The sequence below is a fragment of the Microtus pennsylvanicus genome, chromosome 20 (genome assembly GCF_037038515.1).
Source record: "Microtus pennsylvanicus isolate mMicPen1 chromosome 20, mMicPen1.hap1, whole genome shotgun sequence".
In the NCBI taxonomy this organism is placed as follows: Eukaryota; Metazoa; Chordata; class Mammalia; order Rodentia; family Cricetidae; genus Microtus; species Microtus pennsylvanicus.
The window spans coordinates 33,224,552-33,240,170 of NC_134598.1; the positions used below are offsets into that span (position 1 = coordinate 33,224,552).

The following is a 15,619-nucleotide window of genomic DNA, read 5'->3' on the forward strand; positions in this document are numbered from 1 at the left end:
ACTTTCTCTTTTCCAAAGAGCAAATTGAAGAATGGAAAAGAGATTTGATAGGAGATACTGAAAAACTCCAGGACGGAACACACAATACATGCCACTCGGGAGGGTCTGCGGAGGGAGGTTATTAAGTCCAAAGCATAACAAATTAACCCTGTCTCTAAGGTAATAAACTACTACTTTTTCAACTAGACAAGAAAAAAAACTATCTTAAAAAATCTTAAAGTTTTACCTTTTAATTTAAAGCAAATTGGCATCATCTTTGCGCACTATTACAAAGTACCAGTTTGCTGCTGAGGTTGCAGTGAACTGTGCGAGTGAGCCCTGAAGGATGAAGTCACGGCAAGGCGGCTGGGACCCATCTGGGGAGCAACAGTCAGGTTTCCGCTCAGCTGAAGGCAGACAGAAAGCATCCCAGGCTAACAACTACGCTACTCATTTTGGATGATGCAGCAAAAGAGAGTTCTTGCCCTCTCCTCTTGGGGTTCAGGGCTTAGGCTCTATACCTACAGCTCTGACTTTTAATGGCAAAAAACTAAAACAAAAACAAAATACAAATGAGCACAATCTCGATCTACCTCAAATATAACTGCAAGATTTGCATCCTTGAAAACCTTTGTGCTTGAAATAAAAGGAAGCTGGTGAAGTAGAGCAAATCTTGCCACCCCTCCCACTGGGGGCTTCAAGATCTGGAGCTGAGCATCAAGTAAGTTCTGGATGAATAATAATTGTATACACCCCGAATCCTTTCCAGGGTCCAAATGCCCTTTCTCTTTAGGAGGCAAATCCCACTTCCTCATCCTATACCATTTTCTTCTATACGGGAAACAGTATATACTCATTGAAGAAATGTGGGGTTTTGAGTAGGCAAAGGGGAGCTATGAGAATATTGCAATTCCTGCAACTACTATGGACAGTTACTAATATTTACTGAGCACTAATTTAGTACCTGATAGGATGCGATGTTAATCGCGGCTTCAGAAGCACTGTTACACTGTAGGCTAAGGAAATCTAATCAGTTCCTTTTTCTTTAACTCTCTCTTTAGAGGAGAAGACCTGTAGCACCAAAAGCTGAGCTTACCCCATAATTAGTAATCAGTTTAGGCAGCCTGACTTCAAGGCTTATGATGTGCCAAACCCATCTACCATAGTATACGTTCTAGAAACATGAGAGTTGCTAAGCAGAAAAGCATGACATGTCTAGAAACATGACAGTTGCTAAGCAGAAAAGCCATCGGCATTATTTCATATGCAGATAAGACCACCGAAGAAAGAAAGGAGAAAATTTGATAGAAGTAACTAGAACAAGCCAGATATTGTGCTACACACCTGTAATTCCAGCACACAGGGAGCTAGGGTAGGACCATGAGTGTGAGGCTAGCCTGGGCTACACAGCAAGGCCCTGTCCTCCTCCAGATATCACCAAAGTGAACATAGCAACAGAGGAAAGTGTGGGAACAGGGAAACTGGCACCAGGTTTGAATGCCAGCACTGTTTGGATGGGAGGCTGTTATTGCTCTTTGTGTCTGAATTTCCTTCACTATAGAAGCTACCACTCAACCTGTATGCCCACCAAGATTATGATGAGCTGAGATAATGGAAATACCAAAAACACTGTCTCACCAAGCCCTAAGTATGTGCTTTTTTTTTTTTATTATTGGAACGGTTGCATTTATTTTTGCTTCTTTCTTACCACACTCCTCATCATATTGAGAACTTCTACTCAAGATAGTACACTCTGAAGATCATGTGAAGAAGCATGACCAAGTCAAAACCTAAGTGATGCTCCGTAACATCAGCATTAAAGCACACAGCTTGCAGGTGGGAAGAAGCAGAGTGCCAAAGTCCCCGAGCCTGGGTCCTGCAAAGGAGGCCTGGGTGAGTGTGCTGAAGGTCAGGTCCCACAGCAAGTTTGGAACCAGGTGACAGATGGTTTCATTGGACATACAAGGACCCGAATCCCTCGGCACACAGCAACACACCAATGGTGCAACTTGATTTACATTTTATAAATATCTCTCCAGCTGCTATGAAAGATTGGATTATGGCTTCTACAGAGCATCAGTGTTATTACTTGGAACCCCAGAGAAGATAATTCCTTAGCTTTATATTTTTTACAATGTTTGTTCTGATGCTTTTAATAATAGTGTTGGTGAAAAGACTTAAACATGTACGTATACATACATATATTTATGTGCAGACAGTTTGAACAGACACATGGTAGAAATAACGGAACTGACTTTTGTTTAGGATTCTAAAATGAATGTAACCATATCTACTAAGCTTAAACTATTTGAATGGAAACAACTGGGCAGTGTGTTTGCTGAGAATTAGACAGAAAAGAAAGATACTTCTCACGTCCTAGTCCGCATCTGTTAGCTATTGGTTCATTCTTCTCTGAAGAACAGAAACACTGTGAATCTGATTGGCTAGAACCAGAAAGCTTTCCCTAGTGGGCGGGACTACTTCCCTCTTACACCCCTCCTTTCCAAGTTCACTTGGGTTTAAGTGGGTGACATCTATCTTAGCAACAGTGCCGAACTCAGTCTTAACCAGATGTCCTTGGTAAGGGTTTTTCAGTCTCAAAGCAGCTATCAACAGCTCCACTGTCGATTAGCTGATAGAACTGCGGGAGAGTAGTGAATGACAGTGGACAAAAAAAGCATTTCTAGGCCCTTTTTAATTATAACCATAATAATATTAAATTGTTACATTAATGTCAACACTGGAAAGACCACTATTGTATTAGAAACAATATTACACCCTTGCCATAATAAAAATATGAATACCCTATATTGTTGCTCATAAAATGTGAACCGGAAATAAAATTTGGATGAAGATTTCTCTTAATCACCAAAGCTCATAAAGACTTTATTAAAGCTCAAAAGTATACTTGCATAAAGTGAACTGTTTTACCTGTGTGCTCAGCTCCCTCATTCTTGACTTCTGTGGTTCCCACGGAAGAGGTGGGCGGACTAACTGGAGGACTGGAAGGAAAGCTGGCGCACCCTGTAGACGTGCTGATTTCAAAGTATTCTTGGTTATGATTCATTCGCTGGAAATCCAGAGAAGACACAATAGATGTTCGTTGTTTTGGCTAAAATAAACAAGACGACAAGAGTATTAATACAATCATTCCTGCCTTTAGCCATACCTCTCTTTCTAAATAATTTGAAGAGGAAAAGGTTTATTTCCCCCACAGTTACATATACCAGTTTTTCAACAAAAGCAGCAAGGACCAGAACACAAGCAGGGCAGGAACATGAGGCAAGAGATGATTCAGAGGGCAAAGAGGGGTGCTGCTTACTGCCTTGCCCCCATGGCTTGCCCAGTCTGCTTTCTTATAAAACCCAGGGGCACCAGCCCAGGGGTAGGCACACCCACATGGGCAGGTCTTCCTTCATTAACTACTAAGAAAAAGCCCTCCAGGCTTGCCTAGAGCCTAATCTTATGGACGCATTTCCTCAGTCAAGGCTCCCTCCTCTCTGAAGATTCTAGTTTGTGTCCAGTTGACATAAAACTAGCCAGCATAGCAGAGAGAGATAGCAGTCAATCAGTTGATGATAGTGAAAAGCTGTATAACTGAAAATCTTATGACACCGTTAATATGCTACTTTAGGCTATCTGGTTTCCACAGAAGATCACAAAATCAAACGCACAGCATTTCTCGCAATCATCAATTTTTGAAAGTTACAACTTTAAGTCACCTTCCCTTCAACCAACATTCATTAAACATCTGTCATTCACTGGACCCTGAGGAGACAGAGACAAATATCAAAAGGTCCCTTCAACATTGAAGTATAATTAAGGCAGTTCTATTTTTTGCTTTTTTTATATAGTCCAAGGAATTGGTGGCATTAGATGGTATCCCCAAGTACCATATGCTAGAATTAAATCACGAGAATTAAGTGAACTTATATGGAACATTTTCTAGGATCTACGAATCTACTTGGTATTTGTAGTGAACTTTGATTTTCTTTCTTAAGGATTTTAATTAATCCCCAAATAGCAAGAAAAGTCAATTTAAACATAAAAGTTAAAATCATGGAGCAATTGCAGATATAATCTATGTTCTCTGTCGGTCACGGATTACTCCCCATAGGAGGCTTCTGGGGTTTTTCTACAACAGTATTAATAATTTCCCATTCTTCCTGCCCACTAGAGCTTAGAACATTGTAGTTAAGAAAAAGTAAAACCCTTTGGACCTCAGATCTATGTACTATTTCCAAAAAAAAAAAAAAAAAACCAATCCAAGTTTTAACTTTTAATTATTCTTGTTGATAGAAGTGAAATATTCTTTCGTGCAATAAATAATAGGAGTTAAGTCTTATTCAATAAGTTTATTATCCATTCATTTCTCATAGGACAACAACCTTTGTTTTATTAGTGTTTTCTTTGTTCCAACATGTTTGGATCACTGCCTTCAGAGATCATTTCCTTAAAAAAAAAAAAGACCTCAAATTCTGTGTCTCTTCTACATCACTGTGTAGAAGTAAATTATCTAAAAACATAGAGAGAGCATGAAATGATCTCGATGCTTTACTCTTTCATACTTTTATTATTTAAAAAGCTTGAGAGGCACAATATTGTTATACAGGAGCAGGCACGTCATTTATTATCGCGACACCACTTGGGGACAGAATTCAGATTAGTACCCACACAAGATGCAGTTGCTTCTGAAGGATGAAAGATGAGGATTTAATGTCAGGCTTGGTTTCTCATGACATGTCTGCCCTGGGGGCTACTGAATCTCAGTTTCACATTCAATGTCCTTTCCACTGTTCTCTGGAGCAGCCATTAAGGAGGCACACGCTATTACAGGGGCACTAATAGAAACAGATATGGCCATTAGTCAAGAATTTGCTTTGTTGTTTTGTATTGTGCTTTGCTTCCCTTTGTATACAGGCAATGGACTGCCTTCCCACTAACGCTCCTTCCCATGAGCCTTCTAAGGGTCAAGACCACTGATGCATATGGTCTCCACCTAAATGTTTCTTAAATACATGTTTCTAAGCCTCGGCTGCCCACAATTCTAATTGCATTAAAATACAAGTTGTTATGCAATTATGAAGATAAATAGGCTAATTTGGCGGCATTAATTCATCCTACAAATATTGCTGAGTGTACACTAATTGCAGACACCAGGGCAAGTGCTGCCAGAGCAATAAAGAAGTAACATTATAGCTCTTCAGTGGGAGGAGAAGTGATGCATGGGGAAGAAACGGAACCATCTATATAGAAGCTGCAGGGAACACAAAAGACAGTACCACACATAAAGGAGCTACAGGAAGGGAACGCTAAGGTCAGGGAATCCACTGTTGGGTTTCTACTTGAGGGAGGGTACCAAAAAAGCAGTACTCCCCCCCATACCCACCATTTCCCATGGTCTCTTACTACAGGATATTTTCATTTGTTATCCATGTTTTGGTCCCTAAAGCATGGGGCTTTTCACAGCATGATGGTTAAACCCTTCCTGGCAGTCATTAGGGTGGATGGGTGTATCAGGCTTAAGAGGGCATTGGTCAAGAATCCCACCCTAAAGGTTGATGCCACCACAGAAGGCAGGATAATAGGTGAGTGACTCCAAGCCAAAGCAGAAGCTCTGTTGCCCCACAGACCTCATTGGCACAACAGTCAGACACGAAGACATGTTTTAGAGCAAAAGGGGGCTATATCCAAGCACAGGGCACACTTATAAGTAGGGTCCAGTGGGGTTCACTTGGTACAAAGCAAAGAAGCCAGACTCTAAGAAATGCCCAAACGGAATTATGAGTGACTGTTCTATTGCCAGAGTGAGGGTGATATGTATGTGTTATACTTACTTTGAATTATCTTCGCCAGTCAGAACCCATTCTAGGAGTATTGTGGAACATAAAGATGTAGGTGGAATAAATTCTGATACAACAGTAGGAACAGCATGTCATTATGGTGGAGCACATGCATGTGATCCACTTAGGATTGAAATAAAAAAGAACTCCTGGAAAACTTAAAAGAAACGGACAACTTTCTGAATAAATATCACTTACCAATATTAGATCACTATCAGAAAAGCAAATTAAACATACCTATAACTGCCAAAGAAATACAAACAGTCATCAAAGGTCTTCCAATAAAATAAAAGACCAGGATCAGATAGTTTCAGCATAGAATTCTACAAGATTTTCAAAGATGAATTAATGCCAATACTCCTCAAACTGTTCCATACAATAGAAACAGAAAGAACATTGTCAAACTATTTTTATGAGGCTACAATTACCATGATACCCAAACCACAGAAAGACATTACTAAAAAAAAAGAATTATAGACCAAACCTACTCATGAACATTGATGTAAAAATACTCAACAAAATACTGGCAAATCGAATAAAAAAAACACATTAGAACCATCATCCACCATGATCAAGTCGGCTTCATCCCAGAGATACAGGAATGGTTCAACACATGAAAATCTGTTAATGTAATCCACCATATAAACAAACTGAAAAAATAAAAACCACATGATCATCTCATTAGATGCTGAAAACGCTCCTGACAAAATACAACATCCCTTCACGATAAAGGCCTTGGAGAGAGAAGGGATACAAGGAATATACCTAAACATAATAAAGGCAATATACAGCAAACTAACATCAAAGTAAATGAAGATAAATTCACAGTGATCCCTCTGAAATCAGGAACAGGACAAGGTTGTCCACTCTTTCCATATCTATTCAATATAGTTCTTAAGGTCCTAGCTAGAGCAATAAGACAACAAAAGGAGATCAAGGGGATACAAATCAGAAAAGAAGAAGTAAAACTCTCACTATTTGTTGATGATATGATATTTTACATAAGCAATCCCAAAAGTTCTATCAAGGAACTTCTACAACTCATAATCACTTTCAGGAATGCAGAACAAAACAAGATTAACTAAAAAAAAAACAGCAGCCCTCCTTTACACAGATGATAAATGGGGCTGAGAAAGAAATCAGAGAAGCATCACCCTTCACAATAACCACAAATAGCATAAGATATCTTGGAGTAATTCTAACCAACAAGTGGAAGACTTGTATGAAAAGAACCTTAAATCTTTGAGGAAAGAAATTCCAGAAGGTGGAAAGATCTCCGAGGTTCTTGGATAGGTAGAATTAACACAGTAAAAATGGCAATCTTATCAAAAGCAATCTACAGATTCAATGCAATACCCATTAAAAGCCCAGCAAAATTCTTCACAGACCTTAAAAGAATAGCACTCAACTTCATATGGAAAAGCAAAAATCCCAGGATAGCCAAAACATTCCTGTACAATAAAAGAACTTCTGGAGGCATCACAATCCCTGACTTCAAACTCTACTACAGAGCTGCAGTACTGAAAACAGCCTGGTATTGGCATAAAAACAGACAGGTGGTCCAATGGAACTGAACTGAAGACCCAGATATTAATCCACTCATTAGTGGTTTTTAAACATATAACAAAGGAAACCAGAATACAAATTACAATTCCAGAGAACCTAGACAACAATGAAGACCCTAAGAGAGACAAAGATAGATCTAATCTACATGGGAAGCAGAAAAAGACAAGATCTCCTGAGTAAATTGGGAGCATGGGGAAGGGTTGAAGGGGAGGAGAGAGACAGGGAAGGAATCAGAGAAAAATGTAAAGCTCAATAAAACCAATAAAATAAAGAAAAGGAGTTGAGCTTTTGGGCTTTAGAATGTATCAAAAAAAGAAAGAAAGAAAGAAAGAAAGAAAGAAAGAAAGAAAGAAGGAAGGAAGGAAGGAAGGAAGGAAGGAAGGAAGGAAGGAAGGAAAGAAAGAAAAAAAGAAAGAACTCCTGACTAGGTAATATGATTCTTCCTTCCAAACTTTCCTTAAGCTTCCATTTTATGTTTCCTTTATTCTTTTCAAATCACTTAAACCAATAGGCATTTGAAAAAGCCTCTTACTTAAATTTAAGTTGATTTCCAACCACTTGAAATTGCCTAATTCAATTAGAAGGGGTTTCAGACGCTGTCCTAACCAAATGTCAAGCTGATCTAGAGGGACACACTGGTGTCAGGGCAGAGATGTGGCACTAGCAAAAGTCAATGGTCATATTAAATAAACCAGTCAGGTGAAACCGGGATGCAGAATGAGTTCTCGGGAAAGATTGCAGACTATCAGAACACTCGCTGCGACACTCACAGGACCCCGAGAAGATGACACACTTTCTAGACACCTCCCCACAGGCTCCGTGTCTCAATACAATGAGGTGTTTTCATATGTACTTTTTTTAAAAGTTAGATGGTAAAAATGAGCAGCCAGAGTATTTGCTTTGAAGGCTTTCTTCAACCTTGGCACATTCTGAGTATACAGTATTTGGGAAGTGGGATTTAATTACAAATATTTTCCCCAAATGACAGACTGTTGTACCACTATCCTGATTTCTGCACTAATGTGAAATGTCCATTTATCATATAATACATTTCTGGATGTAGACTGGGTTTGTGTGGTGGTGTCGTTCGTCTTTATTCCTATGCTAACAGGGCACTCCCCAATGATGGCTTTAAGTCTTCTACAGCCCTTTATAAATGGCTATGCTGAGCCTTCTTGTGTTTAGTCTGGGAGCATTGAGAAGCTTTATTTACTCTACTTCTATTGGTTCATACAACAGACGAACATTAGCCCTTGGCTATGTGCCAAGCCCTTCTCTAAGCTCTGGAGACAGTGCAGAAGACCTGAAGGAAAAGAAACCATTTTCAGGCATTTTAAAGACAAAATTTGCTTTGCCTTAAACTTTTAAATGCCCCCAAATAATTTAATAGCCCGTTTTTACAAATGCTGCTAAAGGTGTGAAAAAAGGAATCCTTACACACTGTTGAGGTGGGAAAGAATGTAGCCACCATGGAAATCAGTATGGAGGGTCCATTTAAATACATACCCAAAGGAACGTAAGTCAGGATAGACCAGCAATACTGGAACACCTATGTTTATTGAGACACAAACACCTAGCAGTCAAGTTATGGCTTGATCTCAGGTGTGCATTCACAGATGCACATATAAAGAAAATACGGCACGAATATACAGCATCTTCTGCAGACTTAAAGAAGAGCAAAAGTATGTAATCTCCAAAAAAAAAATGAATGGCACAGAGAAAATCAGTGAAGTGCCTCCATTTCGGAAGGACAAATGTCACCTATTTTCTTTCCTATGCTGAATCTAGCTGTCTGCAGGGCCTAGCATAATAGCCATCAGAGGCTTCATCTAGCAGCTGATAGGAGCAGATGCAGAGACCCACACATAAGGCAGAGTTCAGGGAGAAGGCGAGAAAGGGTTGTAGGAGCTGGAGAAGTCAAGACACCACAAGAACATGGCTTACAGAATTAACTAACCAGGTCTCATAGGGGCTCACAGAGACTCAGTCTCAACAACCAGGGAGCCCGCATGGGTCTGACCTAGGTCCTCTGCATGGATGTTATGGTTGTGACAGGGCGCTCCTGGGGGACTCCTAACAGTAAGAACTGGGCTGTCTCTGACTCTTTTGTCTGCTTCTGGGATCCTCTGCCTCTTACTTGGTTGCCTCATCCAGCCTTAATATGACAGAATATGCCTAGTTTTATTATGACTTGACATAGCATGTTTGGTTGATAACCCTGAGAGGCCTGCCCTTTTCTGAAAAGAAAGGAGAGGATCTGGGGGAGATGGAAGTGGGGGTGAGAGTAACTGGGAGGAGAGGAGGAAGCAGAAACCACGGTAGGGGTGCAATATATGAGAGAAGAAGAAATTCTAAAAAAAATAAGAAATTAATTTAAAAAAATTAACCCTAGCAGTGGGGTGGGAATCTAGGTGTCTGTCATTCTTCAGGTGGCTCATTTTGATCACCAGGGTGTGGCGCCCCAACCCCTCCTGCTACAGTTCACTCCTTAGGAGCTTCAGAGGCTCCTTTAGCACCTAGGCAGTAACCATTACTGTTGGACAAACTGTGAAACCCACTGCTCATATGCAAGGTGCTAATGTTCTCAGCTGCTCTGACCACTTCTAGCTGGCTTTGATAACCATGCCCTCAAGATTTCCTTCAGGGCTCTGAGAACATCAAACTCATTTCCGACTCCTCTGATGTCCTCCCTCCTGCTTGACTGTGCATTTCTACCTTTGGTTTTGTCTAAATCAAACAATATTGATTTTTTGAGAATATCCCATAACAACACTGCAATTTTCAGCACTTCTGTAGATTTATTCTTAGTTTTGTTTATTTTACTAAGTTAATTGCATGCAAGGAAAAGGAAATGACTGATCCTCTCATCTTAGAATTCTCGGTGAATCCTTTCTCTTTCTTCCTCCCAACCACTTCCTGCCTCTGTCTTCACCAGGGATCACACATGGGTTTCATACGGGCCTATCAAGCCCTTACCACTGAACTATATTCCCGGCCCTGTCCTGAGAGTTCTGAGAACAGCACAGAAAAGGGACTTGAAGAAAATCAACAGTGTTTTTGTTAGAGAAGCACGAAAACTAAAAACATCATCTACCTTCTTTCTTTTCAAAAAGATAGAACTTGCCCTCGTGAGATGTAGGGTGTGTGTGTGTGTGTGTGTGTGTGTGTGTGTGTGTGTGTGAGAGAGAGAGAGAGAGAGAGAGAGAGAGAGAGAGAGAGAATTGCATACAATGACTAAAATTTGTCCTAATAATGTAGAATTATAGTACTCAGGTTTGTAAAATACAATTCTTCTATTTTCCTGATCATGGTAAAACATACATCTATAATTTCCGCCCAGGAGTTGAAATAGATGTAAGTAAATGTCATGTACTTAGGAGTGGATGTTTTATGCACTTTAGATTCGTTTTCTTTTAAGGATTGTAACGTTGGTATTATAAGTAGATCTAATGCAGGCATAGTAGAACACCCTTCACTCCAAACTCCCAAAGCAGACACAGGTGGATCTCTGTAAGTTTCAGGACAGCCAGAGCTACATAATGGGCAGTGGACTGTGTTAAAAGAAAGAAGGAAAAAGAGAGGGGGGAGGAGGAAAGGAAGCAAGAATGAAGAAAGGAAGGAAGAAGGAAAATAAAAACAATTTAGCTCTTATTCTGTTTTGTGGACATCAGATGCAGGTATGGTCTTAGAGTCAGCAAGAGAGTATGCCAAAATTAAAACAGGTGTATGGAATTAAAAATGAGTGATCCTCCCATCCTGACTCTAGGACATAATTATTACACAGATTAAAAGGGAAGTGAATATAAAATTACAAGTATGGCAAGGAGCTTACTATTTCTCGAGCCTCATCTGTGCATCAATAGGACATTCTCCTCTTCACTGTAAGAAGAGCATTGACTGAAAATACTGGCTTTGCTTCAAAAGGTGTTGAAAGATAAGACAAGTGGATAGAAATTCAACTTTTACAGATTGTATTCTTTTTTGAATTTAATTAAGTTAATGAGTGCATATAATCTAGGTTCTCTAAAGGAACAGAACCAATAATGAAAAGTTTTGCTGTAGGAAATTCTACCACCAGTAGCCTTTACGTTCCCCACCCACTTGGGCGTGGCCTCTTATACTATATATGCTCATGTAAAGTGCGTGTCCGGCCTCTTTTCCAGCTGTGGTTGCTGTTCTCCATTCCAGCAAAGGATTGTGACCTGTGAGTATACCCCTAAATAAATAACCCTCTATTATTCTCAGTTCTGAGCTAGTGTGGGATTTCTTTTAAGCGTCCTTCTTCAATGTGTGTGTGTGTGTGTGTGTGTGTGTGTGTGTGTGTGTGTGTACGTATGAGTGTGAGTGTGAAAATGGGGATTTATTAGAGTGGTTTACAAGCTATGGTCTGGTAGGTAGTCCACCATGGCTGCCTCCTGTTGGAAAGCTCAAGTATCCAATAGTTGCTCAGCCACGAGGCTTGAATCTCTGCAGGTCAGCCTGGTGCTAGAGTTCAGGGTGATCCCTGGGCTGCTGCTGGTTTTCAGTCTATGCTGGAATCTAGTCACAGAACAAGATAAATAAACTTGTCAACAAGAGGGAGGACAAACAGACAGAAAACAATGTTTCCATCTTCCATGTCCTTTTATGTGGGCGGCCCAGAAGGAGTGGCCCAGATTTAGGCTGAATCTTCCTGCTTCAAAGAATCTGATTAAGAAAACCCCTCACAGGGGAGCCAGAAGCTTGGGCTTAGTTGATTTCAGATGTAGGCAAGCTGACAACCAGGTTAGCTATCACAGTATGTGAGTGTGTGCTTATGTGTGTGTGTGGGGGGGGCACATGCACAAATATGGTTGTGTATGTGTCATAGTGTGCATGTGGAGGTCAAGAAACCACCTCAGGTTTGCGCCCTCACCTTCTGCCTGGTTTGGCACAGGGTCTTTCTTGGTAGCCACCATGTAGGCCAGCTGGCCCACAAGCCTCCAGGGATTCTCCTGTCTTCACTTGCCATTTCCTCAGCTCCAGGACTACAGACACTTACACTGCACGTCTGACTTCTACATGGGCTCTGAAAATTGAACTTAGGTCTTCAATCTTGTACAGCAAGTGATTTCACGGATAAGCCGTGTCCTCAGCCCTTATAATCTGAGTTTCTGTAGTCACTAAATATAGAATTAAGAGTAAGGCAGGAAAAAATTAAGAATCTTATTCAATTCTAGCTTTAATCTCTTTGATTTATTATATTTTGCATAGAGATACTTAGCTATGGATTAACACATCTCATATTTTATTAAAAGGGACAGATTATAAGACTACTAGCCTATCCCCTTATATTTAGCACATATAAGCATGAGTGTAAAGTTTTAAGAATGTTTCCTTTTATGAACTTGCACTGGAATGTCATATACATATATGAAAGATTAAGTTTCAGACCTCAGTTTCAGTCAGTAAAAATATTAAGTAGCTCCAGGGCCTATGTAGACAGTGAGGAACAAGAAGACATAGTAATGAGCTTACCTCCTAGAAGCAGCTCTACGCACATGAAAACACACAAAGCTACCTTGCAAACATTATTTTAATTATTTTAAATGTTCACACATTAATATTTCAGAGATTTTCATGCCAAATTCACTGTCCTAAGTTAAAAATAAATATAGCCAGCTTTATTTCCCGGTTTGTTTTTAAAAATAAATTTTGAAATGATTTGGTTCATTTTCAGACCAGCAGGAACGTAATTATGCAACTGATTATAGAAGATATGTTCTGAGCAGCCGAAAGAGGAAGTACATAGCACTGTGTGGGCGAAGGAACTTTTACACAGAAAAGTGCACAGTACTTTATAAAAAAAAATCAACAGCTTAATGTTTAAATTAAGATTACAATTTTGAAGAACTGTAAATTCAGATGTAATTCTAATAAGTACTTAGAAAGGAGCTCGTGTGACCTTTTCTGGTTTCCCCAGGGGTAGCATCTTACCAAAATCTTGCATATCACAACTGGGATCAAGAAACAACAGCTTTCTGTCTTCCCCAGGGTTCCTTTGGTGCCTTTTATAGCCACACTCATTTCCCTCCTGCCTCACCTCCTCCTCAGCTCCAGGAAACACAAATCTGTTCTATAATCCTGAGATGCATCATGTCAAGAACGTTACATAAATAGTCCCATCCAGTGTGTAGCCTGTGCAAAGAGGCCCTTCTCAGTTGAGACGGGTCCAAGGTCTAGGAGCATTTCCATAGCTTCTGCCCTTTATTTGCTGGGTAACATCAGGGTTATAAATGATGAACTCTTCACAACTGTGTGGTGATTGGATTGTTCCAGGTCCAGCTGTTGGTTAATGATGTCACTCCACATTTTATGTGCAGGTTTTGGTGTTAGAATGTTTTCATTCAGCCTGTCTAAGCTCCCAAGGGTACACATTATGGATTGTTGGATAGTTTCATGTTTTAAGAAATATCAAACTTTTGGCGTTTTGTTTGTTTGTTTGTTTTTGTGGGTTTTTTTTTTTCAGAATGATGTTGCTATTTTACTTTCCTAGCATCAACATGGGAGCTCCTCTGTGGTCCTGCTAGCATTTTCTAGCTGCCATGGTGTTTCACTAAAGCTTTGGTCTACTTTGCCCTAATGAATAATAACATTAGGCATCTCGTGTGCTTCTCATCTGTATATCCACTTCAATCAATTTGGGGGCATATTACAGTTTTTGCTTTCTTTTGAGGGTTCTTTATAGATTCTAGACATTGGCTCTTTTACAGATAAGTAGCCTGTCTTTTAGTCTTTATAACAGCATTTTCTCCAGGGCAAGAGGTTTTCATTTTGATGAAGCCTATGGATCAATACTTCTTTCTATGGGCCATGCCTTTAGTGTTCACTATAACTCTCTGCTAGATTTAGATCTTAAAGTTTTGATGGTCTATATTTTCCAAAAAAAAAAAAGCTCCTTCATCAGCCTGAGTTATTTTCACATAAATTGTGAGACTTAAGTCAAGTTTTGTCTTGTCCAGGTATCCCTGCTCTGGATACTCACTTTCTGATACATTTGAGCCTTTGGAATTGAACATCAGAGGAGCTATTTGGAGTTTCCAGTTTATTCCACTGATCAACACAAATGTCCTTTCACTAATAATACATTAATATCTTAAGTAATGTGGCTATGAAACAATCCTAGCATTAGGGGACTTATTTCACCTGTTCCTGCTTTTGAAACCCTTTTTCCTCCTACTGGGTTGCCTTGCCCAGCCTTGATATCAAAGGTTTGTGCCTAGCGTCATCATAACTTCTTTTGCTATTGTGGTGGTTTGAATAGGAATGACCCCTATAGACTCATGAACTTGAATAGTGCCATAGGGAGTGGCACTATTAGGAGGTGTGGCCTTGTTGGAGGAAGTGTGTCACTGTAGGGGCAGGCTTTGAGGTCTCATGCTTAAACTCTGCCCAGGGTGGCACACAGTCTTCTTCTGCTGCAGCCTGCAGAGCAAGATGTAGAACTCTCAGCTACCTCTCCAGCACCATGTCTGCCTGCATGTGGCCATGTTTCCTGCCTTGACGATAGTGGACTAAACCTCTGAAATGGTAAGCCAGCCCCAATTAAATGTTTTCCTTTAGAAGACTTGATCCTACTGCATGTACTGGCTTTGGGGGAGCCTAGGCAGTTTGGATGCTCACCTTAGGAGACCTGGATAGAGGTGGGCGGTCCTTGGGCTTCCCACAGGTCAGGGAACCCTGATTGCTCTTCAAGCAGATGAGGGAGGGTGACTTGATTGGGGGAGGGGGAGGGAAATGGGAGGCGGTTGCGGGGAGGAGGCAGAAATCCTTAATAAATAAATAAATTAAAAAAAAAGACTTGACGTGGACATGGTGTCTCTTTTCAGCAACAGAAACCCTAAGACAGTCATGTTTAACTGATAATCCTGGGAGCCCCGCTTTTCTCTGAATGGGAAAGGAGGAGGAGTGGATCTGGGGGAGGGGGAAAGTAGGGGAAAGAGGGACTAGGTATGGGAGGAGGAGAAATGATAAATGTTTGAGAGAAGAATTTGAACATTTTACCTCTCTAAACTATCCTTCAGAAATGAGACGGAAATAAAAGGTTTTCCAGACACGCAAAAGCTATGTGAGTTTATCATTTCTATACAGGAATTAGTGATGGGAACTTTTTATGCTATATCAAAAGCCTCTAATTAAAGACACAACACACATGGAAGTGAAAATTCAAATTGTATAAGAAACACAGAGCCATGCTAGACTAGACTACATGC

The 15,619-nt window shown here is 40.2% G+C and overlaps 1 protein-coding gene across 21 annotated transcripts in view; it reads right to left on the bottom strand.

Annotated features, from left to right (window-relative positions):
• Positions 1-15,619, bottom strand: part of Anks1b (ankyrin repeat and sterile alpha motif domain containing 1B) — an 867,834-nt gene that overhangs the window by 536,696 nt on the left and 315,519 nt on the right. For all 21 annotated transcript variants that reach the window (XR_012908611.1, XR_012908612.1, XR_012908614.1 and 18 more), the window contains one exon: positions 2,911-3,091. Coding sequence is in view for 17 of the 21 variants with exons in the window: in XM_075954277.1 (XP_075810392.1) it covers positions 2,911-3,091 (181 nt within the window). In the remaining 4 variants the exon portion in view is untranslated. The remainder of the gene's footprint in view (positions 1-2,910; positions 3,092-15,619) is intronic.